A 25,867-nucleotide genomic window follows, 5' to 3' on the forward strand; every position below is an offset into this window, starting at 1 on the left:
GGGAGATCCGGGCTCAGCCCCGCCCCTCATTCATTCTGATTGGTTGGAGAATGAGTAGCTCGTGCTCAGTTCTCCAGTCCCACAACATCTTCCAATTGGTCCTGAACTGTTGTCAATCAGCCGGGCATTGGATCCGGAGCATGCACAGAGCTGGACACCAATGCGCAGGCGTAGTGTCAAAGAGTTTGGAGCATGCGCATTATGATTGATGCCTCGGCCCTTGTTTGTCCCGGAGAAGCGGAGTCAGCGTCAGGCGGTGGGTGGGAGGATTTGGAAACACTTTGTGGATCCGCAAACCCTTCACAATTTGCAGCTGCGGGGCTTCTCTCTCCCGGGAACAGGCCCAGGTTAACGGGCACCATCCTGCTTCAGACACTGGAGGATGGTTCATAGATCATAGAATTTACAGTGCAGAAGGAGGCCATTCGGCCCATCGAGTCTGCACCGGCTCTTGGAAAGAGCACCCTACCCAAGGTCAACACCTCTACCCTATCCCCATAACCCAGTAACCCCACCCAACACTAAGGGCAATTTTGGACACTAAAGGCAATTTATCATGGCCAATCCACCTAACCCGCACATCTTTGGACTGTGGGAGGAAACCGGAGCACCCGGAGGAAACCCATGCACACATGGGGAGGACGTGCAGACTCCGCACAGACAGTGACCCAAGCCGGAATCGAACATGGTACCCTGGAGCTGTGAAGCAATTGTGCTATCCACAATGCTACCGTGCTGCCCACTGGTTCACATCAGAGTATGGGCGAGGGGGGGATAATAAATAAGAGCTTACACTTCGCACTCAAATCAATGAGGACTCTGATCTCTGACAAGGAAGGAAACACTGGCAGGTGGGTGGGGAGGATTCACAAACACCCGCTGGAGGCCCCAAACCCCCTGGACTGTCAGTGATGGATTTTGTAAAATTATTTTTACAGGATATTAGCAGAATTTGCAGACATGAAACTCAAACCAAACTTCACATCAAGATGCTTCAGCGATTTGATTCATCAGAATATCATCAGCCTTTGTATACAGAAGGAGAAACGTTTGTTCCATTCTGTCTGTGGAAAAAGATGTGAGCCATCAGTGTGACTGAGAAAGCACCGAGATACGCAAATACCCGAGAGTTTCCAATGTGCTGGATACGGAAAGAGCTTTCACCAGCCTGAAAGAAAAACCACCGCATTCACAGTGAGTAGTCACCCTGTACATATTCTGTGTAAACGAGGCTTCAACATTATACAACCTGGAGACGCACGAGGACACTCACATCATGGAGAAATTATTGAAATGTGGGGACTGTGGGAAGGGATATAATTACCCATCTGGATTGGATATTCATCGACGCATTCACACTGGAGAGAGGCCTTACACCTGCACTGTGTGTGGGAAAGGATTTGCTTACTCATCCAGCCTGTATACACATCAGCGTGTTCATACTGGCGAGAGGCCATTCAATTGCCTTGAATGTGGGAAGGGGTGTAATGCTTTATCAAGCCTCCTGATTCACCAGCAAGTTCACTCTGATCAGAGACCATTTCAATGTTCTGATTGTGACAAAAGCTTTAAAAGCACAAAGGACCTGCTGAGACACCAGCGCACTCACATGGAGGTGAGGCCTTTCGCCTGCTCAGTGTGCGGGAAGGGATTCACTCAGTCATCCCATCTTCTAACACACCAACTTGTTCACTCTGATAAGAGACCTTTTCAATGCTCGCACTGTGAGAAGTGTTTTAAAAGTAAAAATGATTTACAAGCCCATCAACGCACTCACACTGGGGAGAAGCCATTCACCTGCTCTCTCTGTCAGAGGAGATTTGGACGTTTATCCCAGCTACAGACACACCAGCGAGTTCACTCTGATCAGAGACCATTTCAATGTTCTGATTGTGAGAAGAGCTTTAAAAGCAAACAGGATCTGGTGACGCACCAGCGAGTTCACACTGGAGAGAGGCCATTCACCTGCTCTGTGTGTGGGAAGGGATTCACCCATTCATCCCACCGTCTGAGACACCAGCGCGTTCACACTGGAGAGAGGCCGTTCATTTGCTCTGTGTGTGGTAAGGGATTTGCTGATTCACCCCACCTTCTGCTACATGAGCGAATTCACACTGGAGAAAGACCTTTCACTTGCTCCATGTGTGGAAAGGGATTCACTCAGCCATCCCAGCTCACTGTACATCAACTTGTTCACACTGAGCAGAGACCTTTTAAATGTTCTGACTGTGAGAAGAGCTTTAAGAGCACTAAGGACCTTCTGAGACACCAACAAGGTCACACTGGGGAGAGGTCATTCACCTGTTCCATGTGTGGGAAGAGATTTGTTCAGTCATCCCACCTGCTTAGACACCAGCAGGTTCACACAGGAGAGAGGTCATTCACCTGCTCCATATGTGGGAAGAGATTTGCTCGGTCATCCAATCTGCTGAGACACCAGCGAGTTCACAAGTCACTGCAGAGGTTAGATTCTGCTGTTGCTGCTGCTGCTAATACAATGCAGGACTGAACCATGTTAATTCTGTTATTGAGAGGCTAGATTGGGCACTTAGATAATCTCAGTGCAATCAGGCAGAATCAACATGATTTTGTGCAAGGGAAATCATGTTTGACCAATTTAGTAAAGTTATTTGAGGAAGTAACAAGCGATGTGGATAAAGGGGGACCTGTGGATGTGTGTATTTAGATTTCCAGCAGGCACTTGACAAGGTGCCACATAAAAGTTCACTCCACAAAATAAAAGCTCATTCTGTAGTTGGTAACAGCATCAACAGAGGCTTGGTTAGCGAACAGGAAACATTGAGAAGTTTAAAAATTGTCATTTTTGGACTGGTAAGATGTAACCTGTGGAGTGCCACAGGGGTCAGGACTGGGCCTCAACTATTTTCAGGACTTGGTTGACAGGATCAAAAGTATGGTTGCAGAATTTGCTGTTGCTACAAAGGTATGGAGGAAGGTAAGTTGTGAGTGACCATAAGGAGTCTGTAAAGGGTGCAGATAGGCTAATTAAGTGAGCAACAATTTGGCAGATTGAGCATAATGTGGGGAAATGTGAACTTGTCCACTTTGTCAGGAAGAATAAAAAAGCAACATATTGGATTGAATTTGTTTATTGTCATGTGTACCGAGATACAGCGAAAAATATTGTTCTGCGCACAGCTCAGGCAGATCATTCTGTACATGAAAAGAAAATACATAGGGCAACCATAAAATACACAATGTAAATACATCATCACACAGACATCGGGTGAAGCATGCAGAGTGTAGTACTACTCATTCAGAAAGCTGTGTGAAGGGAATGTAAAAGAGAAAGGTTAGTGTTAGAATTAAGTTTTAAGAGATTAGTCTGATTATCGGAGATGTAAGAAGAGGATCTGTGTGAGAGAGCTCGCAGAGAGTCGCCCCGTTCCGGCACCATCTTGCATTGCTTGTTTAAATGCACAGAGATTGCAGCTCCGAGGTACAGAGGGATCGAGGTGTATTGGTGCATGAATCAGGACCAGTTACTCTGCAGATAGAGTACACGATTGGGAAGGTAAAGGGAGTGTTGCTGTTTATTGCAAGGGGAAAGTACTGCAGTTGTACAGGGTATTGGTGAGACCACATGCAAAGTCCTCTGTACGATTTTGGTCTCCTTATTTAAGAAAGGACATAATTTCATTCGAAACTGGCCAGAGAAGGTTCACTTGACTGGATGAGGGGGTTATCATAGGAGGACAACTTGGACACGCTGTGCCTGTATCCACTTGAGTTTGGAAGAATGAGAGGGGATCTGATTGAAACATATGGGGCTGGATTCTCCCATTCTGGGGTTATATCCCCACGCCGGCGTGGGAACGGTGGTGTAAAACGGCTACCGATTCCCCGTTTTGCTGGGGGCTAGCATGTCGGCTGCGTAGAGCACCCGGCTCTAGCTGCCAATATGCCCTGGAGATTTGCCAGGTCTGTGGCCGCATAGGCGCACAGCGGCGGCCGCGCCGTGCTACATGGCAGAGGCCACTCGCGGACCTGGCCTGCGAAATAATGCCCCCCCTTTGGCTGGCTCGCACGCTCCGGACCATCCCCATAGTGCCCCCAGCCCCAAATAAAGAACCCCCTGCCCAAGGATCAGCCCTCCCCTGACTGTGCCAGCGCTGGACTGAGTCCGCAGCCGCCATGCCGAGTACTCAACAGGATGGGACCACACGCGACCCACACCATCAGGAACTTGGCTGGTCGGGGGCGGAGCATCAGGAGGCGGACCTCAGGCAAAGTTCTGAGGCCATCGATACGTGGCGCGGCGTACCATTGTGATTTAATAGTGATTGATAAAGGTTCAGCATAACTTATCTGCTTTTTAAAAATAAATTTAGAGTACCCAATTCATTTTTTCGAATTATGGGGCAATTTAGGGTGGCCAATCCATCTATCCTGCACATCTTTGAGTTGTGGGAGCGAACCCACGCAGACACGGGGAGAATGTGCAAACTCCACACGGACAGTGACCCAGAGCCGGGATCGAACCTGGGACCTCGGTGCCATGAGGCAGAAGTGCTAACCACTGTGCCACCGTGCTGCCCACCTTACCTGCTTTTAACTCAATGGCTCTATTGGAAGGCTACATGTTATCCGTGTCTGCGTGGATTTCCTCCACGTGTTCAGATTTCTTTCCAAAGTCCCGAAAGATGTGCTTCTTAGGTGAATTAGACATTCTGAATTCTTCCTCAGTGTACCCGAACAGGCACCGGTGTGTGGCGACGAGGGGATTTTCACAGTAACTTCATTGCAGTGTTAATGTAAGTCGACTTGTGACACTAAAGATTATTATTAATATCCACCTTTTTAATGTGCACTCAATTTTTAACTCTCTTTATTTCTTTAATATTAATCAGTGTAGGCCGGCTGTGGTGTAATCCTGTGTGTGGAGTTTGTCTCATGGTGGTAACATGGAACATCGAGGTGATAGAAAAACCCAGACCGCGGATATCTGAAAAACTAGACCACACTGCATTGTGCGCTCAAAATGCAAAGCATGATGGACAATTTAGTCAAGTCACAGCCTTGCCAGAATTAGCAATGGCTGCAAAATGAGTTGAATTGTGCAGGAGAACTCGCCCCAAACTGTGAGAAAGATGTGTTTGTTTTGAGGTGATAAAGGTCTCTGTGCCAATCTGGGGATTGATAACAGTGTCAGAAGTAACAAAGTGGAGTCATGCTGACTCGATTCCATCAGGCATCACCTTGTAAGAGGCGCAGGACATGAGAACAAGGGAGAAGGCAATGATGGCATTGAAAACCAATGAAATGGGCTAAAAACAGGTCTTACCTAATATTTTCTATTCCTTTATGGAGGGCAAAGCCCATTTATTCCCTTGAATGAATAAAACAAAGGTGTGTGCCTCTGTCTAAGTCACCATTTATTGCCCATCCCTAATTGCCCTTGAGAAGGTGGTGGTGAGCTGACGTCTTGAACTGCTGCAGTCCCTATGGTGTCATCCACAGTGTGGTTAGGGAGGAAGTACCAGGATTCTGACCCGGGGCAGTGAAGAAACAGTGATATATTTCCACTGCAAGATGGTGAGTGTTACAATCCCAGTGATGTAATAACTGGATGGGAAGATCCCAGAATGGAACCCTGGCTAAAAAGACTGTAACTTTGTTTAGAAAATGTGGATAAACAGAGCACCGGATTGCCAAATAGCTTTCACCAACAAAAACATTCATTAAACATGAAAGGTCTCACTATGATACAATACTCCTTCACTCCTCCTTTTCTTCACAAACGTGCACAGTTTTCAAGGACAACACAGGTTACAACATATCTTTTACTATAATGTTCTCAGTGGACACACCATGCCTTTGAACGCACAGGTTATCCGTGAACAGACAACCACCGCTCCCCCACGCTGTGCTAGTGTCACACGGGAGGGTTTAAACTAGTATGGCAGGGGGGTGGGCATGGGAGCAATAGGTCAGAAGGTGAAAGCATTGAGGGAGTACTAGGGAATAGGGCCAGTATGGCTCTGAGGAAGAGCAGACAGGAAGATGTTGCTGAAAACAGCTGGTCTGGTGGCCTGAAATGCATATGTTTTAATGCAAGAAGTATACCAGGTAAGGCAGATGAACTTAGAGCTTGGATTAGTACTTGGAACTATAATGTTCTTGCCATTACAGAGACCCGGTTGAGGGAAGGACAGGATTGGCAGCTAAACGTTCCAGGATTTAGATGTTTCAGGCGGGATAGAGGGGGATGTAAAAGGGGTGGCGGAGTTGCGCTACTGGTTAGGGAGAATATCACAGCTGTACTACGGGAGGACACCTCAGAGGGCAGCGAGGCTATATGGGTAGAGATGCAATCACAATGTTGGTGGTTTACTGCAGGCCTCCCAACAGCCAGCAGGAGATAGAGGAGCAGATAGGTAGACAGATTTTGGAAACAAAAAGAAGTAAAAACAACAGGGTCGGTGTGATGGGAGACTTCAACTTCCCCAATATTGACTGGGACTCACTTAGTGCCAGGGGCTTAGACGGGGCAGAGTTTGTAAGGAGCATCCAGGAGGGCTTCTTAAAACAATATGTAGATAGTCCAACTACAGAAGGGGCTATACTGGACCTGGTATTCGAGAATGAGCCCGGCCAGGTGGTAGAAGTTTCAGTAGGAGAGCATTTCGGGAACAGTGACCACAATTCAGTAAGTTCTAAAGTGCTGATGGGCAAGGATAAAAGTGGTCCTAGGGTGAATGTGCTAAATTGGGGGAAGGCTAATTATAACAATATTAGGCAGGAACTGAAGAACCTAGATTGGGGGCGGATGTTTGAGGGTAAATCAACATCTGACATGTGGGAGGCTTTCAAATGTCAGTTGAAAGGAATTCAGGACCGGCATGCTCCTGTCTGGAAGGATAAATACGGTAAATTTCGGGAACCTTGGATAATGAGAGATATTGTAGGCCTCATCAAATAGAAAAATGAGGCATTTGTCAGGGCTAGAAGGCTGGGAAAGACTAAGCCTGTGTGGAATATAAGGAAAGTAGGAAGGAACTTAAGCAAGGAGTCAGGTCGGCTAGAAGGGGTCACGAAAAGTAATTGGCAAATAGGGTTAAGGAAAATCCCAAGGCTTTCTACATGTACATAAAAAGCAAGAGTGTAGCCAGGTAAAGGGTTGGCCCACTGAAGGATAGGCAAGGGAATCTATGTGTGGAGCCAGAGGAAAGGGTGAGGTATTAAATTAATACTTTGCATCAGTATTCACCAAAGAGATGGAATTGGTGGATGTTGAGTCTGGAGAAAGGTGTGTAGATAGCCTAGATCACATTGAGATCCAAAAAGACGAGGTGTTAGGCTTCTTGAATGATAGTAAGGTAGATAAGTCCCCAGGGCCTGATGGGATCTACCCCAGAATACTGAAGGAGTCTAGAGAGGAAAATGCTGAGGCCTTGACAGAAATCTTTGGATCCTCACTGTCTTCAGGTCATGTCCCGGAGGACTGGAGAATAGCCAATGTTGTTCCTTTGTTTAAGAAGGATAATCCAGGGAACTACAGACCGGTGAGCCTTATGTCAGTGGTAGGGAAATTACTGGAGAGAATTCTTCGAGACAGGATCTACTCCCATTTGGAAGCAAATGGACGTATTAGCGAGAGACAGCATGGTTTTGTGAAGGGGAGGTTGGATCTCACTAACTTTTAAAAAATAACTTGAGAGTACCCAATTCATTTTTTCCAACTAAGGGAAAATTTAGCATGTTCAATCCACCTATCCTGCACATCTTTGGGTTGTGGCGGCGGAACCCATGCAAACACAGGGAGTGTGACCCAGAGCCGGGATCGAACCTGGGACCTCGGCGCTGTGAGACTGCAGTGCTACCACTGCGCCACCGTGCTGCCCCGGTTCTCACTAACTTGATAGAGTTTTTCGAAGAGGTCACAAAGATGATTGATACAGGTAGGACAGTGGATGTTGTCTATATGGACTTCAGTAAGGCCTTTGACAAGGTCCCTCATGGTAGACTGATACCAATGGTGATGTCACACAGGATCAGGGGTGAGCTGGCAAGATGGATACAGAACTGGCTAGGTCATAGAAGGCAAAGAGTAGCAATGGAAGGATGCTTTTCTAATTGGAGGGCTGTGACTAGTGGTGTTCCGCAGGGATCAGTGCTGGGACCTTTGCTGTTCGTAGTTTATATAAATGATTTGGAGGAAAATATAACTGGTCTGATTAGTAAGTTTGCAGATGACACAAAGATTGGTGAAATTGTGGATAGTGATGAGGACTCAGAGGATACAACAGGATTTAGATTGTTTGGAGACTTGGGCGGAGAGATGGCAGATGGAGTTTAATCCGGACAAATGTGAGGTAATGCATTTTGCAAGGTCTAATGCAGGTAGGAAATATACAGTGAATGGTAGAACCCTCAAGAGTATTGAAAGTCAGAGAGATCTAGATGTACAGGTCCACAGGTCACTGAAAGGGGCAACACAGGTGGTGAAGGTAGTCAAGAAGGCATACGGCATGCTTGCTTTCATTGGCCGGGGCATTGAGTATAGGAATTGGTAAGTCATGTTGCAGCTGGAGAGGACCTTAGTTAGGCCACACTTGGAGTATAGTGTTCAATTCTGGTCGCCACACTACCAGAAGGATGTGGAGGCTTTAGAGAGGGTGCAGAAGAGATTTACCAGGATGTTGCCTGGTATGGAGGGCATTAGCTATGAGGAGCGGTTGAATAAACTCGGGTTGTTCTCACTGGAACGACGGAGGTTGAGGGGCGACCTGATCGAGGTGTATAAAATTATGAGAGGCATAGACAGAGTGGATAGTCAGAGGCTTTTCCCCAGGGTAGAGAGATCAATTACTAGGGGGCATAGGGTTAAGGTGCGAGGACAAGGTTTAGAGGGGATGTACGAGGCAAGTTTTTTTACACAAGAGGGTAGTGGGTGCCTGGAACTCGTTGCCGAAGGAGGTGGTGGAAGCAGGGACGATTGTGACATTTAAGGGGCATCTTTACAAATACATGAATAGGATGGGAATAGAGGGATACGGACCCAGGAAGTGTTGAAGATTTTAGTTTAGACAGGCAGCATGGTCGGCACAGGCTTGGAGGGCCGAAGGGCCTGTTCCTGTGCTGTATTTTTCTTTGTTCTGTTCCTGCACAGAAATACTGAATCAAACCTACTGAAATCTATACTCGATTTTAATATTTAACAACACAAATACAGATCACTTAAAACTATCTCTGTTTTCCTGACATGAGTGACTTGGAGGTGAATTCCTAGGTGGAGGTGTTCTCATGTATCTGCTGTCCTCGTCTTTCTACCTTCTAATTGGGTGATACTGTCGCACAATGGTTAGCACTATTGTTTCACAGCGCCAGGGACCCGGGTTCAATTCCCTGTTTGAATTCCCGGTTTGGGTCACTGGCTGTGCGGAGTCTGCACGTTCTCCCCGTGTTTGCGTGGGTTTCCTCCGGGTGCTCCGGTTTCCTCCCACAAGTCCCGAAAGATGTGCTGTTAGATGAATTGGACATTCTGAATTCTCCCTCAGTGTACCCAAACAGGCACTGGAATGTGGCAACTAGGGGATTTTCACAGTAACTTCATTGCAGTGTTAATGTAAGCCTACTTGTGACACTATTCAAGATTTTTATCATTAATTGGCAGATGTTGTGAGTTTGGAAATTGCTGCTGAAGGAGCCTTGGTGGGTTTCTGCAGCACATCTTGTAGATGGTACACGCAGCCAATATTGTACATCAGTGGTGGGGGCAGTGAATGAGGAAAAGATGCCAATCAAGTGGGCTGATTTGTTCTGCGTTGTGCCAAGCTTCTTGAGTGTAGTTGGAGCTGCACTCATCCAGGCAAGGGGAGAGTATTCCATCACACTCCTGACTTCGTCCTTGGAGATGGGGAGTCAGGAGGTGAGATAGTCACCACAGGATTGCTCGCCTGTGACCTGCTCTTGCAGCCATAATATGTATGTGGCTAGTCCAATTCAGCTTGTGGTCAATGATAACCTCCAAGGTGTGGTGGGGATTCAGCCATTGAATGTCATGGGGTAATGGTCAGATACTCTTTTGTTGGAGATTGGATTGGATTTATTGTCACGTGTACTGAGGTACAGTGAAAAGTATTGTTCTGCGTACAGTCCAGACAGAATGTTCAAAAGATGGAAAAAACATAGGACATACATAAATACACAATGTAAATACATCGACACAGGCACCAGGTGAAGCATATGGAGTGAGTACTACTCAGTAGAGAAGATGTGTGGAGCGATCAGTTCAGTCCACAAGAGGGCTATTGAGGAGTCTGGTAACAGCAGGGAAGAAGCTTTTTTTGAACCTGTTGGTGCGTGTTCTCAGACGATCATATCTCCTGGCCGATGGAAGAGGTTGGAAGAGAGAATAACCCGGGTGGGAGGGGTCTTTGATTATGCTTCCCACTTTCCCAGCAGGGGTGCAGATGGAGTCAATGGATGGGAGGAGGTTTCGCCAGATGGACTGGGTTGTGTTCATGATTCTCTGTAGTTTCTTATGGTATTGGGCCTTGTCTGGTCATTGTCTGTCTGGCAATTGTGTGGCCCACATGTTCCTTCCCACTCATCAGCCCAAGCCTGGACATTGTCCAGGTCTTGCTGCATTTGGACATGGACTGTGCCAGTATCTGAGGAGCTGTGAATGGTGCTGAATATTGTGCAGTGATCTGCAAACATCCCCACTTCTGACATTATGATGGAAGGAAGGTAATTGATCAAGTAGCTGAAGATGGTGGGACCAAGGACACTACCCTGAGGAACTCCTTCAGTGATGTTCAGGAGGTGAGATAATTGACCTCAACAACTACAACCATCTTCCTTTGTGCCAGGATGGGCTGAGTGCCCTCCATCTCTGCTGACTGTGATAGAAAGAGAGGAATTTCAGCTGCTCCAGTCACTCCAACTAACTGAAGTTGCTCATTCCTGGTGTCCTCATAAATCTCCTCTGCAATCTCTCTGAGAAAGTCACATCTTTCCGAAAGTGTGGGGCCCATATATCGGGTCCCATTACAGAGGGATAGAATTGAAAAGCAGGGAGGTTTTGTTTAACTGGTTTAGAACCAGGGTTAGACTACACTGGGAGCTCTGTCAACATTGGTGATCACTATTTAGAAAAAGGAAATAGACACTGGAGAAGGTGCAACAAGTGTTCACAAGAATAATATTTAACCCTCAGGAAAGGTTGCGGCTGCCTTTCACTAGAAAGGAGATGACTGACGGGTGATCTGATGAGAGTCTTTAAGATTATGCAGGCGTTCAATAATTTCAGTAGAAACCTCTTTAGCCTCGGGCAGCACGGTGATGCAGTGGTTAGCACTGTTGCCTCACGGCACCGAGGTCCCAGGTTTGATCCTGGCTCTGGGTCACTATCCATGTGGAGTTTGCATATTCTCCCCTTGTTTACGTGGGTTTCACCCCCAGAACCCAAAGATGTGCAGGGTAGGAGGATTGGCCACATATTACCCCTTAATTGGGAAAAATGAATTGGTTACTCTAAACATTTTTTAAACGAGGTTGAGATGAACAGCATGAATACATTGAACGTAAAGCTAGATACATACATGAGGGAGAAAGGAATAGAAGGAGATGCTGATGGTGGAGGTGAAGAGGGAGGATGGAGGCTCATGTGTCACATAAATACTGACACAGACCAAGTGAGCCGACTGGCCTGGCCCTGTGCTGTAGACTCAATGCAACAGCGACAAATGTATTTATTTTAGGACTACCTGTAGTGTTATTAAAAACACTATTTACTGTCCAGGATAAAATAAATGTCCTTCAGCAGCTTTTGTGGATCATTTCAGTGGAAATGTGCTCTCCCAGGCTCAGCATCAGCCCACTGGAAGCAAAGTCTGACACCAGTCAGTCCAGCAGAAAGAAACCCTCCAACTCTCCTACTTCACCAAGTGTCAGAATGAACATGGTTCAGTCCTGGATGTGATTCACAGCAGCAAAAACAGCAGAATCCAGTCCCAGTCACCACTTAGCGACTTGCTGGTGTCTCAGCAAGTGGAATGACTGAGTAAATCCCTTTGCGAATCCTTGTGAACTTGCTGGTGTGTTTGCAGATGGGATGACTGAATGAATCCTTTCCCACACTCAGAGCAGGTGAATGGCCTTGCCTCAGTGTGAACTTGCTGGTGACTCTGCAGATCAGATGAAAGAGCGAATCCCTTCCCACACTCAGAGCAGGTGAATGGTCTCTCCCTGGTGTGAATGCGTTGGTGTGCCTGCAGGTTGGCTGAACGAGTGAATCCCTTCCCACATTCAGAGCAGGAGAATGGCCTCTCCCCAGTGTGAACTTGCTGGTGATTCTGCAGGTCCGATAACAGAATGAATCCCCTCCCACACTCAGGGCAGGTGAATGTCCTCTCCCTGATGTGAACCTCCTGGTGTGACACTAGGTGAGATGATTGAATAAAACGCTTCCCACACTCGGAGCAGGTGAAAGGCCTCTCCCTGCTGTGAACCCCCTGATGTGATGTTAGGTGGGATGATTGAATAAAACGTTTCCCACACTCGGGGCAGTTGAATGGCCTCTCCCTTGTGTGGACTCGCTGGTGTGTCACTAGGTGCGATAATTGAATAAAACGCTTCCCACACTCTGAGCAGGTGAATGGCCTCTCCCTGGTGTGGATGCCCTGATGTGTCACTAGGTGTGAAGATTGAATAAAACACTTCCCACACTCGGGGCAGTGGAACGGCCTCTCCAGAGTGTGGACTCGCTGGTGTATCAGCAGGTGGGATGACTGAGTGAAACCCTTTCCACACTTGGGGCAGGTGAACGGTCGCTCCCCTGTGTGAGCCTGTTGGTGATTCAGAAGGTCAGATGAATGATTGAATTGTTTCCCACACTTCGAGCAGGTGAACGGCTTCTCCCCGGTGTGAACTTGCTGGTGTATCAGCAGGTGGGATGACTGAGTGAATCCCTTCCCACACTCAAAGCAGGTGTACGGCCTCTCCCTAGTGTGAACTTGCTGGTGATTCCACAGGTCAGATGACTGGAGAAATCCCTTCTCACACTCTGAGCAGATGAACGGCCTTTCCACAGTGTGACTGCAGTGATGAATCTTGAGGGCAGATGGGGAGCAGTCTCCTTCCCCACACTTGGAGCAGGCGAATGGTCTCTCCCCAGTGTGAGCAGGTTTATGAGTTTCCAGTGCAGACGGGATACGGCTATCCTTCCCACAGTCCTCACCTTCCTGTGGTTTCTCCATGCTGCGGGTGTTCTTGTGTCTTTCCAAGTTTGACAATCAGTTAAAGCCTGGTCCACACACACAGCATGTGCACGGTCTCTTCCCTGCTGTAAATGGTGTGATATTTCTGCAGTCTGTATAATTGGTGAAAGCCCTTTCCACAGTCAGTGCACTCGACACTCTCACTCAGATCTGTGTTTCTTGGTGCCTTTCCAGTCATACTGATGTGACGGCCAAAACAGACAATTTATCCTTCGAGATTCAAAGATTGATGGCATTCAGGTTCTGGTCATTCGAGTGGCTCTGTTAAGTCTTGCTGCATTTTGAGATTTCTGGCTGCAAATCCTCCCCTTCTGACATCCTGTAAAAGGAGTTTACAAAAGTCTTCACTAAGTACAGGACAGAAATTCAGAACAGACAATGCTAGTTTCTGTAAAATATTCCTCTCCCTTTCCCCTGAATCGGGTTATCTCCATCCCACAAATTCTTCCCGCATTCTCACTAGGATTGGAAATGTATAATTTAGTTACAGCATTATATCGCAAGACTAGAAATAATTAGCACTTTATTACTTAACCATAAATACTCTATCTAATATGTACCATATTACAAAACTGGACATATGTGTCCTATATTGACCCAAAGCCGTGCTCTGATTGGCTGGAGGAATAAAGTTCTTCCGGTCTCCCGACAATTGCCATTGGTCAATGCCCCGCACAAAGACAATGGGAAAGCGGACGTTATGTCGCTTGGAGCCACTTTGACTCCAAATCACACCCAACTGTTGACCAATAGAAAGCACAAATCTCCGCACATGCGCAGCCCTTCTTACGGTGAACATGCGCACATCCGCGCGGTGAATGGGGCGATTTCCCAGGCTTGTGGGAGCTGGAGCCGCCATTGCTCGTTTGGAAGCCAGTGTCTGAACTCCTGGCACTGGGGGATAGGTGGTCGGGAGATGGCGCAGTGAACCCACCCGGACAGAAAATTCATGTGGGTCGTCACTGGAATTAATTATGACTCCCGTTCAGCAAAAATTGTTAAATTCAGGTGTTAAGATTTAGACATCAGAGTGACATATTAGGGAGGTAATAGCTGAGTGTGAAATAGAATCCGAGAGTCAGCAGCATTGGGGAGGAGAACGGGGCAAAATTTGGAGGATGGCCAAAAGAATTAGGGCTACAATTGATAGGAGGAAGTCTGTGGATAGTTTAGAGAGAGGAGAATTAGATGTGGGTTATTATTGTCATGTATTAGTATACAGTGAAAAGTATTGTTTCTTGCTATACAGACAATGCATACCATACATAGGGAAGGAAGGAGAGACTACAAAATGTAATGTCAAATCATAGCTAGGGTGCAGAGAAAAGATCAACTTAATACGTTGTAGGTCCATTCAAAAGTCTGATTGATGGCAGCAGGGAAGAAGCTGTTCTTGAGTCGGTTGATACTTGACCTCAAACTTTTGTATCCTTTTTCCTGATGGAAGATGGTGGAAGAGAGTATGTCCCGGATGTGTGGGGTCCTTAATTATGCTGGCTGCCTTTCCGAGGCAGCGTGAATTGTAGACAGAGTCAATGGATGGGAGGCTGGTTTGCATGATGGATTGGGCTACATTCACAACCGTTTGTACTTTCCTGCAGTCTTGAGCAGAGCAGGAACCATACACCATACCAAGCTAAGATACAACCCGAAAGAGTGCTTTCCTATGGTGTATTTTTAAAAGTTGGTGAGAGCCGTAAGCTGACATACCAAGTTTCCTCAGTCTTCTGAGAAAGTAGTCGTTGGTGGGCTTTCTTAACTAGAGTGTCGGCATTGAGGGTGGGGAGAGCAGGACAGGTTGTTGGTAATCTGGACATCTAAAAACTTGAAGCTCGCGACCCTTTCTACTTCATTCCCATTGATGTAGACAGGGGCATGTTCTCCACTACGCTTCCTGAAGTTGATGACAATCTCCTTCGTTTTGTTAACATTGAGGGAGAGATTATTGAAGGAGAGAATGTTGTGTGATAACTAGAATATCAGTTTCAAATTACTATCCTGTCCTGGCAGTGATGGCTTTGATTGATGTGTTTACAATGGATTGGAATGGAAGGATTTGCAGTCGGAAATATCTCGATTCATTCGGACACAACTAGCATGAGCGATTCCAAAGTCAAGATAGGAATCCTTGCTCCCTGTTCCAAAAGGTTTCAAACATCAATGCCCCGGCCGATGAAGGCAAGCAGACCATAAGCCTTCTTAATCACCTTGGCCACCTGTGTTACCACTTTTAGGGAACTGTGGACCTGCACACCCAGATCCCTCTGTATGTTAATGTTCCTTAGGGTTCTGCCATTTACAGTATACAGAAAGTAAAGCAAATTTACGGGTTTAGAAAATCTAGACTATTGCTTAGCAACCAGAGTTATATTGGGAGAGCAAGAGCTTTGAAGTGGCTCACAGTGTGACAAAGGTCTGGGGAATTGAAGAGAAATCCATAGACGTTGTATTGGATGGTGTCGGTCACTTGGTTTGAGAGTGTGGGCTGTCTGACCACATTTCACCCATTGGTTTGCATGGACTGTGTACTTACTGAGAACATTAAAAGTATGAGATAAGGTTTGTAACTTGTGCACACCGGATACACAACATGCCTGACAGCTCAATCAGCTCCACTCTCAGCTCAGGAGAGCTCAACAACACATCCTGTTCACCGGGAAGTTCTCCTGCTGCAGTGGGACCTACATTCCTGTTTTAACTGACAGCACAAAAATACATCAGTTACTCATCTGACTGCTGTTTGTGGAATCTTACTCTGCTTTAACTGGCTGTCATGAAACAGCAACAACTTGTATTTATACAACATGATTAATGTAATAAAACATCCCAATGTGTTTCAGGGGAAACTCATGAAGTAAAACATTGGCACTGAGTCACATCGGGAGATATTTGAACAGATGGACAAACACATGATTGGAGAGGCAGATTTAACAACCACCTTTAATCAGGAGAGAGATGGAGCTTCTAGGGAGTGAATTTCAGAGTTTCATACCCAAGTCTTGCCATGAATGGTGGAGTTATTAAAATCAGAGATGTGAGGTACCTCTTCCTACTCAGGGCCATCCCGATCTACACCCCCAAGGCCTTTTTCCAAGCAGTAGACAAAGTAATCATGGCGTTCGTATGGGGGGGAGGGGGGGGGGGAAAGAATGCTAGGATCACAAAGAAGGTCTTACAAAAAACAAAATCAAGGGGAGGGCTAGCCCTCCCAAACCTACAATTTTACCACTGGGCAGCCACAGCCGAGCGAATAAGGGGATGGATCAAGGAGCCAGAGGCCGCGTGGGTGTGCATGGAGGAGGCCTCCAGTAAGGGGACCTCTCTCCGGGCCCTCGCCACGGCGGCACTCCCATCCCCACCCAAAAAACACCCCAGCAGCCCAGTGGTGATAGCCACCCTCCAGTCCTGGAACCAGCTACGGCAGCAATTTGGCCTGACCAAAATGTCAGACAAAGCTCCCATCTGTAACAACCATAGGTTCACACCAGCACTGACCGACACCACCTTCAAAATGTGGAGACAGTACGAGGGGACACTGACAGTCAGGGACCTAAACACCGACGGCAGGGTTGCGACACTGGACGAACTGACGGAGAAATTCCAGATGACCTGGGGGAGCGAGCTTAAGGTACCTGCAGCTGAGAAACCTGCTACGAAAGGAGACAAGGACTTACCCACAACCGCCACAACAGACATTACTGGAAGAGTTACTGGACACAAGCATATTAGAGAGAGGAAACTGTGGCGACATGTACAACCAACTGGGAGAAGGGGCCGACACCATACTGGACGCAACAAGAAGGAAATGGGAGGAGGACCTGGGGATCGAGATAGGGTGGGTCTCTGGAGCGAAGCACTGCATAGGGTCAACTCCACCTCCACCTGCTCAAGGCTCAGCCTGGTGCAACTAAAAATGGTACATGGAGCCCACTTAACAAGAACCCGTATGAGTAGGTTCTTCCCGGAAGTGGACGATAGATGTGAACGGTGCCAAGAAGGTCCGGCCAACCACGCCCACATGTTCTGGTCTTGCCCCAGACTTGTGGAGTACTGGACTGCCTTCTTCGAGGCAATGTCCAAAGTGGTGGGGGTGAGGGTGGAGCCATGCCCGAAAGTGGCGGTCTTCAGGGTTTTAGACCAGCCAGATCTATTCCTGGGGAGGAGGGCGGACGCCCTTGCCTTTGCCTCGCTGATCGCCTGCCGTAGAATCCTGTTCGGCTGGCGGTCAGCAGCACCACCGAAAGCAGCAGACTGGCTGTCCGACCTCTCGGAATCTCTCCAAATGGAGAAAATTTAATACGCCATCCGAGTGTCAGACGACGGCTTCCACAGAACGTGGGAGCCATTCACCCGATTGTTCCGGGACTCGTTTGTGGCCAACAAACAAGGAGAAGAATAGCCAGGAACCAGGGGAAAGCAGCCAAAGCCTGAGAGGGTGAGATAGAACGAGAGATTGGGGGGTGGGGGAGAGAACAACTCATTCTAAGAGGCAGGAAAGGCGAACCGCGGGGGTGGGGTGGGAGGAGGGAAGGGATAGTGAACAATAGAGGCGAGCCAGGGAGGTGGGGGGGGGGGGGGGGACGTTAACCAACCTGACATCCATAGGAACAGAGAAAAAGGAGAATACAGGCGGAGGACGGGAGGGCCGGCTGCAGCGGCAGCGTGCACGAAAGACAACGGCGGCAAAATCCGACCGGGAGAAGCGAGGGCCATCACCGGCACCAGGCCCACTTGAGGATTGCCCTCCGGAAGTGCCTCGCCAGCACAAATGGATGCCTACTTACATGTATATACATATATCCTGTGTACATAATGGCAAAATATACTCTGTACAAAAATCCAATTAAAAACATTTTTTTTAAAATCGGAGATGTGAAGAGGCCAGAATGAGAAGAGTGCAAACATCTGAGAGAGAGCACAACTGGAGATTACAGACATAGGGAGGGACGAAGCCAGGGAGAAATTTGAAACAAGGATGTGAATTTTTAAATTGAGGCATTACCAGACCAGGAGCAAAGTCAGTGAGCACAGGGCTGATGGTGAACAGGACTTGGTGTGAGAAAGCACTCAGGTAGCAGAGTTTTGGATGATCTCACGTTTCCGTGTGGGGTGAATGAGAGAGGCTGGATAGGAATGTATTGGAATCATCAAGTCAAAGGTAACAGGGGCATGGATGAGGGTTTCAGCAGCAGATGAGCTGGGGGTGGGGATGGACACAGGTGACATTATGGAGATTGAAATATCTGATATTAGTGATGGTGTGGATATGGGGTCAGAAACTCATCTTGGGGTCAAATCTGACACGGAGATTGTGCAGAGTGTGCTTCAGTCTCAGACAGTTCGCAGGGAGAGGGATGGACTCGGGAGTTAGGGAACGGCATTTCTAATGGTGACTGAAGACAATAGCTTTGATCTTCCCGATATTTAATTGGAAGAATTTTCTGCTCATTCAGTCCTGGATGTGGGATAAGCAGTTTGATAATTTAGGGACAGTGGAGGAATGGAGAGGGATGGTGGTGAGGTAGAGCTGGGTGTTGTCAGTGTACATGTGAAAACTAACGCGGTGCTTTTGGATGATGTCACCTCATGCAGCTTGTAGATGAGAAATAGGAGGCGCCGAGGACAGATCCTCGGGGGACACAGATTAAAAGAATTTTGGAAAGGCAGGTTGGCGATGGGATGCTAGTTTGCAAAGATGGTGGGATGAACACTTTTTTAAAAAAAAGGATGATTGATGATAGTGAATTTAAGAGAGAATCATTAAGGATATCAGTCACATGGAGAAGTTGGATAGTCAGCATTTTTCTGAGGATAGGGTCAAGGGAGCAGGTGGGTCTCATGGACAAGGTGAGCTCTGAGAGGGAAGGAGATAGAGAAACGGGAGAAAGATGTAGTTCAGGGCTCAGACTTTGAGGAAATGTAGAAATAGTTTGGCCTGGTGGGTTAGTGGGAGGGAAGCAGCAGAGGCAGCTGATCAGATTGTCTCAACCTTGGTGACAAAGAAACTCCATGAGCTCCTCACACTTGTTGTTGGAGGTGAGGATGGAGGAGACAGGGGAGAGGGAGAACACTCCAAAAAGAACTAAGCTGTGTTTGAGACTCAACACACTGTGTTTAGCACAAAGCTGATTTATTTGACCATTATCGACAATATTCGTGAAGATATATGGGCTGGTGTTTACGAACATCAGCAGAAACAGACCCTAATAAACATGGTTCAGTGTGGATATGATTAATCACAAAATCCAATCACTGTTGTTCATTGTGAATATGCTGGTGTTTGCACAGGGTGGATAAGGTAGTAAATCCCTTCCCACATTCTGGGCAGGCGAATGGTCTCTCCCCAGTGTGAACTCGCTGGTGTCGCAGCAGTGTGGATGACTGAGTGAATCCCCTCCCACATTTGGAGCAGGTGAATGGCCTCACCCCAGTGTGAATTCTCTGGTGCGCAGTGAGTTGTTCTGGTCCCCTGAAACCTGTCTCGCAGTAAGAGCACTTGAATGGTCTCTCGTCAGTGTGAACGCGTTGATGGCGGATCAGTTCCCCAGAACTTTTGTAGCACTTCTCGCAGTCTAGACATTTAAAAGGTCTCTCAGTGGTGTGAACACGTTGATGATACATCAGTTCCCGGGGACTTTTATAGCACTTTACACAGTCCGAGCATTTAAAAGGTCTCTCATCAGTGTGAACACTCTGGTGTTTCAGCAGGGTGGATAAATCAGTGAATCTCTTCCCACACTCTGAGCAAGAGAATGGTCTCTCCCCAGTGTGGACTCGCTGATGCGTCAGCAGTGCAGATGACTGAGTGAATCGCTTCCCACACTCTGAGCAGGTGAACGGTCTTTCCCCATTGTGAATTCGTAGGTGCACAGTGAGTTCTTCTGATCGCCTGAACCCAGACGCACAGTGAGAGCACTTGAACGGTCTCTCATCAGTGTGAACAATTTGATGACGCATTAGGTCCAGGGAACTTTTATAGGACTGCCCACAGTCTGGGCATTTGAAAGGTCTCTCCTCGGTGTGAATTCGCTGGTGTTTCAGCAGGTTGGATGACTGAGCGAATCCCTTCCCACACTTGGAGCAGGTGAATGGCCTCTCCCCAGTGTGAACTCGCTGGTGCGTCAGCAGCCCTGATGTGCGAGTGAATCCTTTCCCACACTCGGGGCAGATGAATGGTTTCTCCCCACTATGAACTCGCTGGTGTCTCAGCAGCTGGGAGGATTGAGTGAATCCCTTCCCACACTGTGGACAGGGGAATGCTCTCTCCACAGTGTGAACCCGCTGGTGTTGCAGCAGGTTGGAAGATCGAGCGAATCCCTTCCCACACGCAAAACAGGTGAACGGCCTCTCCCCAGTGTGACTGCGTCGATGAGATTCCAACTCAGATGGGGATCTAAATCCCTCCTCACATTCTCCACATTTCCAGGGTTTCTCCTCACTGTGAATGTTGCCGTTTTCTTCCATGTTAAAAATTAATCGATATTCAGTTTACAACTAAATGGGGAACTGCGTCCGATTATGACGTGGTTTGCTTTGTGTTTCTTGATTGCAAATCCTCCCTTTCGAGTATTCTGTGAAATTGATTTGAAACAGAAAATAGGGAGTGAGAAAAAAACCACAAAAACACAAAGGCAGGTTCTGAAATTGAGCTGAATGAATCTGGTCATTTGTGGGGCCGGCACTAGGAAAACAATGACCATGAAAACTGCTGGATTTTTGCAGAAAACTAACTGGTTCATTAATGTCTTTCAGGGAAGAGAACTTGCCACCTTTGTGGACCGAGACAAGACTCTGACCTCTGTAACAACATAATAGGAGAAGTAGAACATTTGGCCCGTCGAGCCTGTTCCGCCATCCAGCACAATCATGGCTGATCTTAATCTTCAACTCCACTTTCCCATCAGTTCCCCAGATCCTTTTGACTTCCCAAGAGACCAAAATAATAATAATCTGTACTATTGTCACAAGTAGGCTTACATTAACACTGCAATGATGTTACTGTGAAAAGTCCCTCGTCGCCACATTCCGGTGCCTGTTGGAATACAGAGAGGGAGAATTCACAATTTTCCCCGAACAGCACGTATTTGGGACTTGTGGGAGGAAACCCACGCCAACACAGGGAGAACAAGCGTGAATAGAACGTGGGACCATGGCGCTGTGAAGCAACAGTGCTAACCACTGTGCTAACATGCCGCCCTCAATTCCCTGCATCTCAGCCTTAAATATATTCAATGATGGTATACCCACAACCCTATGGGGTAGAGAATTGTGTGATAAGAGAAGCAGCGAGGGGAAGTGAGAGACACAGAGCGAGAATGGGAGCAGAGGGACAGGAAAAGGTGTGGGAGACACAGAGCAATGGAGAGGTATTTTATAAACCTACAACTGAACTACAATTTCCCAAACCCTAAAACTGCACCTTCTAGATGGACCGGGTCATCTTCGTGACTTGCCTGACTGTATTGGATTGCCTCTATTTGAATATGGGGCAGAGCGAGATCTTTGCCTTCAGTCCCCAGTACAAACTCCTTAGCCACTGACTCCAGCCCTCTCCCTGGGGATTGTCTGAGGCTGAAGTAAACTATTTACTAATTCCCAAACCGAGATTCTGAGCACACATTCACATCACCAACAGGACCGCCTATTCCCACTATAGCAAGACTGACCGACTCCACCCTGGTCTCATGGGCGGATCCTATTGCCCCCAATAAAGATGGCGGCCGTGCATGCGCTCTGCTGTCCAGTGCCCCCCATAAAGATGGCTGCAGCGTCGCCTATTGTCCAAGATGGCGGCTGCAAAAACGGGACCTCGAGCTTTTCATTTGTGGTATAAGGCCTCCGTCCGGTTTTATTAAAGTTTCCCTTCCTGCACCGGGTGTTTATGAAGCCTCCCCTCTCGCCCACCGCCTCCATTTAACCTCACTCACCTGCTGTCTCCAATCACTTTCTGCTCTTCCTGCGAATCCAACATCAACCCATCCGCCCACTGCCAACACCCGCACTGCGCACGCTCCGGCATGAGCGGTAGTGCGCACGCGTAATGATCTCCCGTAGTGAAGTTAGGGCATATTCACCCTCTCGGTGCATGCTGGGTAATCGAATCGCCATTACGACGAGATATTGTTGAATATAAATTCACCTTTCGTGGTCCGATTATAATTTGAACCACAGATGTAAAACGCTTAAGTCCGCATTCTGAATGGTGGGGGATCTGCTCCATAGAATACAGAGAAGGAGAGGGTTGGCGTAGTGATTGTGGTAGATGTTATTGCCAGCAACATCGGTAGCATACAGCAAGAGGTTCTCCTCTGGGAGCATGAGCATCTTAGATTTGAATTAAATAGCGAACAAAAAAGTAATACCCTCCAAATTTAACGAGCAAAGACAAGGCAATAGTCAAAGTAGCATTACAGGCAATGATAACCAGAGTTATCAGATATGTGAAGCAGTTGAGGCTCCTTCTTTAAACGCTTCCTTCTTTAAACGTTTTTAAGAAAATGATAGATGCCTTTCTAAAGAATAAAGGGATTCGGGGATATGGTGTACGGGCCGGAGAGTGGAGCTGAGTCCACAAAGATCAGCCATGATCTCATTAAATGGCGGAGCAGGCTCGAGGGGCCAGATGGCCTACTCCTGTTCCTAGTTATAATGTTCTTATGTACAAATAGATGCAACAGAGGGTCAAAGTAGGGAAACAGGATAGAAAGAGATTTAAATGCTCTCCATCTGAATACACCAGTATTTGTAATAAGATAGATGAACTAATAGCAAAGATAGAAATAAATGTGCATGGTATCGCAGCCAATACAGGGATGTGTTTACAAAGTTGCTGAGGCTGGAAACTGAATATTCCGGAGTGGGTGACTTCACAGAGGATTGGATTGGATTTGTTTATTGTCACGTGTACCGAGGTACAGGGAAAAGTATTTTTCTGCGAGCAGCTCAACAGATCATTAAGTACATGAAAAGAAAAAGGAATAAAAGAAAATACATAATAGGGCAACACAACATATACAATGTAACTACATAAGCACTGGCATCGGATGAAGCATACAGGGTGTAGTGTTAATGAAGTCAGTCCATAAAGGGTCATTTAGGAGTCTGGTGACAGTGGGGAAGAAGCTGTTTTTGAGTCTGTTCGTGTGTGTTCTCAGACTTCTGTATCTCCTGCCCGATGGAAGAATTTGGAAGAGTGAGTAAGCCAGGTGGGAGGGATCTTTGATTATACTGCCCGCTTACCCCAGGCAGCGGGAGGTGTAGATGGAGTCAATGGATGGGAGGCAGGTTCGTGTGATGGACTGGGCGGTGTTCACGACTCTCTGAAGTTTCTTGCGGTCCTGGGCCGAGCAGTTGCCATACCAGGCTGTGATGCAGCCTGATAGGATGCTTTCTATGGCGCATCTGTAAAAGTTGGTAAGAGTCAATGTGGACATGCCGAATTTCCTTAGTTTCCTGAGGAAGTATAGACGCTGTTGTGCTTTCTTGGTGGTAGCGTCGACGTGGGTGGACCAGGACAGATTTTTTGGAGATGTGCACCCCTAGGAATTTGAAACTGCTAACCATCATCACCTCGGCCCCGTTGATGCTGACAGGGCTGTGTACAGTACTTTGCTTCCAGCACGGTAGCACAAGTGGATAGCACTGTGGCTTCACAGCGCCAGGGTCCCAGGTTCGATTCCCCGCTGGGTCACTGTCTGTGCGGAGTCTGCACGTTCTCCCCGTGTCTGCGTGGGTTTCCTCCGGGTGCTCCGGTTTCCTCCCACAGTCCAAAGACGTGCAGGTTAGGTGGATTGGCCATGCTAAAAATTGCCCGTAGTGTCCATAAGGGTTGGGAGGGGTTATTGGGTTGCGGGGATAGGGTGGAAGTGAGGGATTAATGTGGGTCGGTGCAGACTCGATGGGCCGAATGGCCTCCTTCTGCACTGTATGTTCTATGTAAAAGTCAATTACCAGCTCTTTAGTTTAGGATAGGACGAGATGAAAGGGTATGGGTTAGTTCTGTTGATCACATTTGAGATCAACACAGTCGTGAGAAATGATCTCGGCTCAGAAGATGAAGATGTGAAAATGAAATGAAATGAAAATCACTTATTGTCATAAGTGGGCTTCAATGTAGTTACTGTGAAAAGCCCCTAGTCGCCACATTCCGGCATCTGTTCGGGGAGGCTGGTACGGGAACTGAATCATGCTGCTGGCCTGCATTGGTCTGCTTTCAAAGCCAGCGATTTAGCCCTGTGCTAAACCAGCCCTTGATTAGATGTAGAATTATATCTCAGATGTAGAATTAGTTTGTCTGGAGATAAGCAAAATAAGCGTAGTAAGTCACGGTTGTACTTAGTAGTTTAAATGTCACCTAACAGTAGCAGCCTGGTCGATTTATAATTGCTGCAGAAATAATAGGGACTTGTGAGAAAGGTAATCGTAGGTATTTATAACCTGGATATGAATTGGATAATGTGAAATGGCAGGGGTAGGATTCAAGATGGCTGCCTTGTGTATACCCAAAACAGTTTAAGTGAATCATAGAATCATAGAATTTACAGTGCAGAAGGAGGCCATTAGGCCCATCGAGTCTGCACCGGCTCTTGGAAAGAGCACCCTACCCAAGCCCATACCCCTCACCCTATCCCCATAACCCAGTAACCCCACCCCAACGGCAATTTTGGACACTAAGGGGCAATTTTTTAGCATGTCCAATCCACCTAACCCGCACATCTTTGGACTGTGGGAGGAAACCGGAGCACCTGGAGGAAACCCACGCACACACAGGGAGGATGTGCAGACTCCGCACAGACAGCGACCCAAGCCGGGAATCGAACCTGGGACCCTGGAGCTGTGAAGCAATTGTGCTAACCACTATGCTACCGTGGTGGCATGGTAACACAGTGGTTAGCACTGCTGCTTCACAGCGCCAGGGTCCCAGGTTAGATTCCTGGCTTGGGTCATTGTCTGTGCGGAGTCTACACGTTCTCCCCGTGTGTGCGTGGACTTCCTCCGGGCGCTCCAGCTTTCTCCCACAAGTCCCATAGATGCTTGTTAGATGAATTCTCCCTCAGTGTACCCAAACTGGCACCGGAGTGTGGTAACTAGGGGATTTTCACTGTAACTTCATTCCAGTGTTAATGTAAGCCTACTTATGACACTAATAAAGTTCATTATTGTTTAATTTTTATTCATTCAAGGGATGTGCATTAACGGGCTCGGCCAACATTTATCGCTCATCCCTACGTGACCTCAAGACGGTGGTGGTGAGCTTCCTTGTTGAACCCCTGAAGTACCTGAGGTGTTGGTACACACACAGTACTCTTAGGGAGGGAGTTCCAGTGACAGTGAAGGAATGGTAATATATTTCGAAGTTAGGATGGTGAGTGATTTAGAGGTGAACTTCCAGGTGATGGTGTTTTCATATATCTGTTGTCTTTGTCCTACTGGATGGTCGTGGTTGGGGGTTTGGAAGGTGTAAGGAGCTTTGGTGAGTTTCACCAGTGCATATTGTAGATATTACACACTATTGCACACTGTTTGTTAGTAGTGGAAGGAGTGAATGTTTGTGGATGGGGTGCCAATCAAGTGGGCTGCTTTGTCCTGGATGGTGTCAAGCTTCTTGCCTGTTGTTGGGA

At 47.4% G+C, this 25,867-nt stretch overlaps 4 protein-coding genes across 5 annotated transcripts in view; 1 reads left to right on the top strand and 3 right to left on the bottom strand.

The window, feature by feature from the left end:
• The window catches only part of LOC140419341 (uncharacterized), a 74,824-nt gene that overhangs the window by 19,266 nt on the left and 29,691 nt on the right, over positions 1-25,867 (bottom strand). The gene's annotated exons all lie outside the window — the stretch shown is intronic.
• On the top strand, positions 216-5,392 carry LOC140419338 (uncharacterized). The gene is made up of 3 exons (XM_072503194.1): positions 216-851; positions 939-2,463; positions 4,872-5,392. The coding sequence occupies exons 2-3, from the start codon at positions 1,277-1,279 to the stop codon at positions 5,068-5,070; spliced, it is 1,386 nt and encodes a 461-aa protein (XP_072359295.1). The 5' UTR covers positions 216-851; positions 939-1,276; the 3' UTR covers positions 5,071-5,392.
• LOC140419344 (uncharacterized) lies at positions 10,047-22,236 on the bottom strand. Its single transcript, XM_072503211.1, has 2 exons — positions 22,175-22,236; positions 10,047-13,566 (listed from the first exon to the last, which is right to left on the bottom strand). The coding sequence occupies exon 2, from the start codon at positions 13,224-13,226 to the stop codon at positions 12,012-12,014; it is 1,215 nt and encodes a 404-aa protein (XP_072359312.1). The 5' UTR covers positions 13,227-13,566; positions 22,175-22,236; the 3' UTR covers positions 10,047-12,011.
• On the bottom strand, positions 19,361-22,250 carry LOC140419342 (uncharacterized). Of its 2 annotated transcripts, none has more exons than XM_072503209.1 (2): positions 22,175-22,250; positions 19,361-20,818 (listed from the first exon to the last, which is right to left on the bottom strand). In XM_072503209.1, the coding sequence occupies exon 2, from the start codon at positions 20,709-20,711 to the stop codon at positions 19,497-19,499; it is 1,215 nt and encodes a 404-aa protein (XP_072359310.1). In that variant the 5' UTR covers positions 20,712-20,818; positions 22,175-22,250; the 3' UTR covers positions 19,361-19,496. The 2 variants fall into 2 exon arrangements, with proteins under 2 accessions (XP_072359310.1, XP_072359311.1); XM_072503210.1 differs by lacking the exon at positions 22,175-22,250 and adding an exon at positions 21,225-21,282.

This window comes from Scyliorhinus torazame, chromosome 5, assembly GCF_047496885.1.
Source record: "Scyliorhinus torazame isolate Kashiwa2021f chromosome 5, sScyTor2.1, whole genome shotgun sequence".
Classification (NCBI taxonomy): Eukaryota; Metazoa; Chordata; class Chondrichthyes; order Carcharhiniformes; family Scyliorhinidae; genus Scyliorhinus; species Scyliorhinus torazame.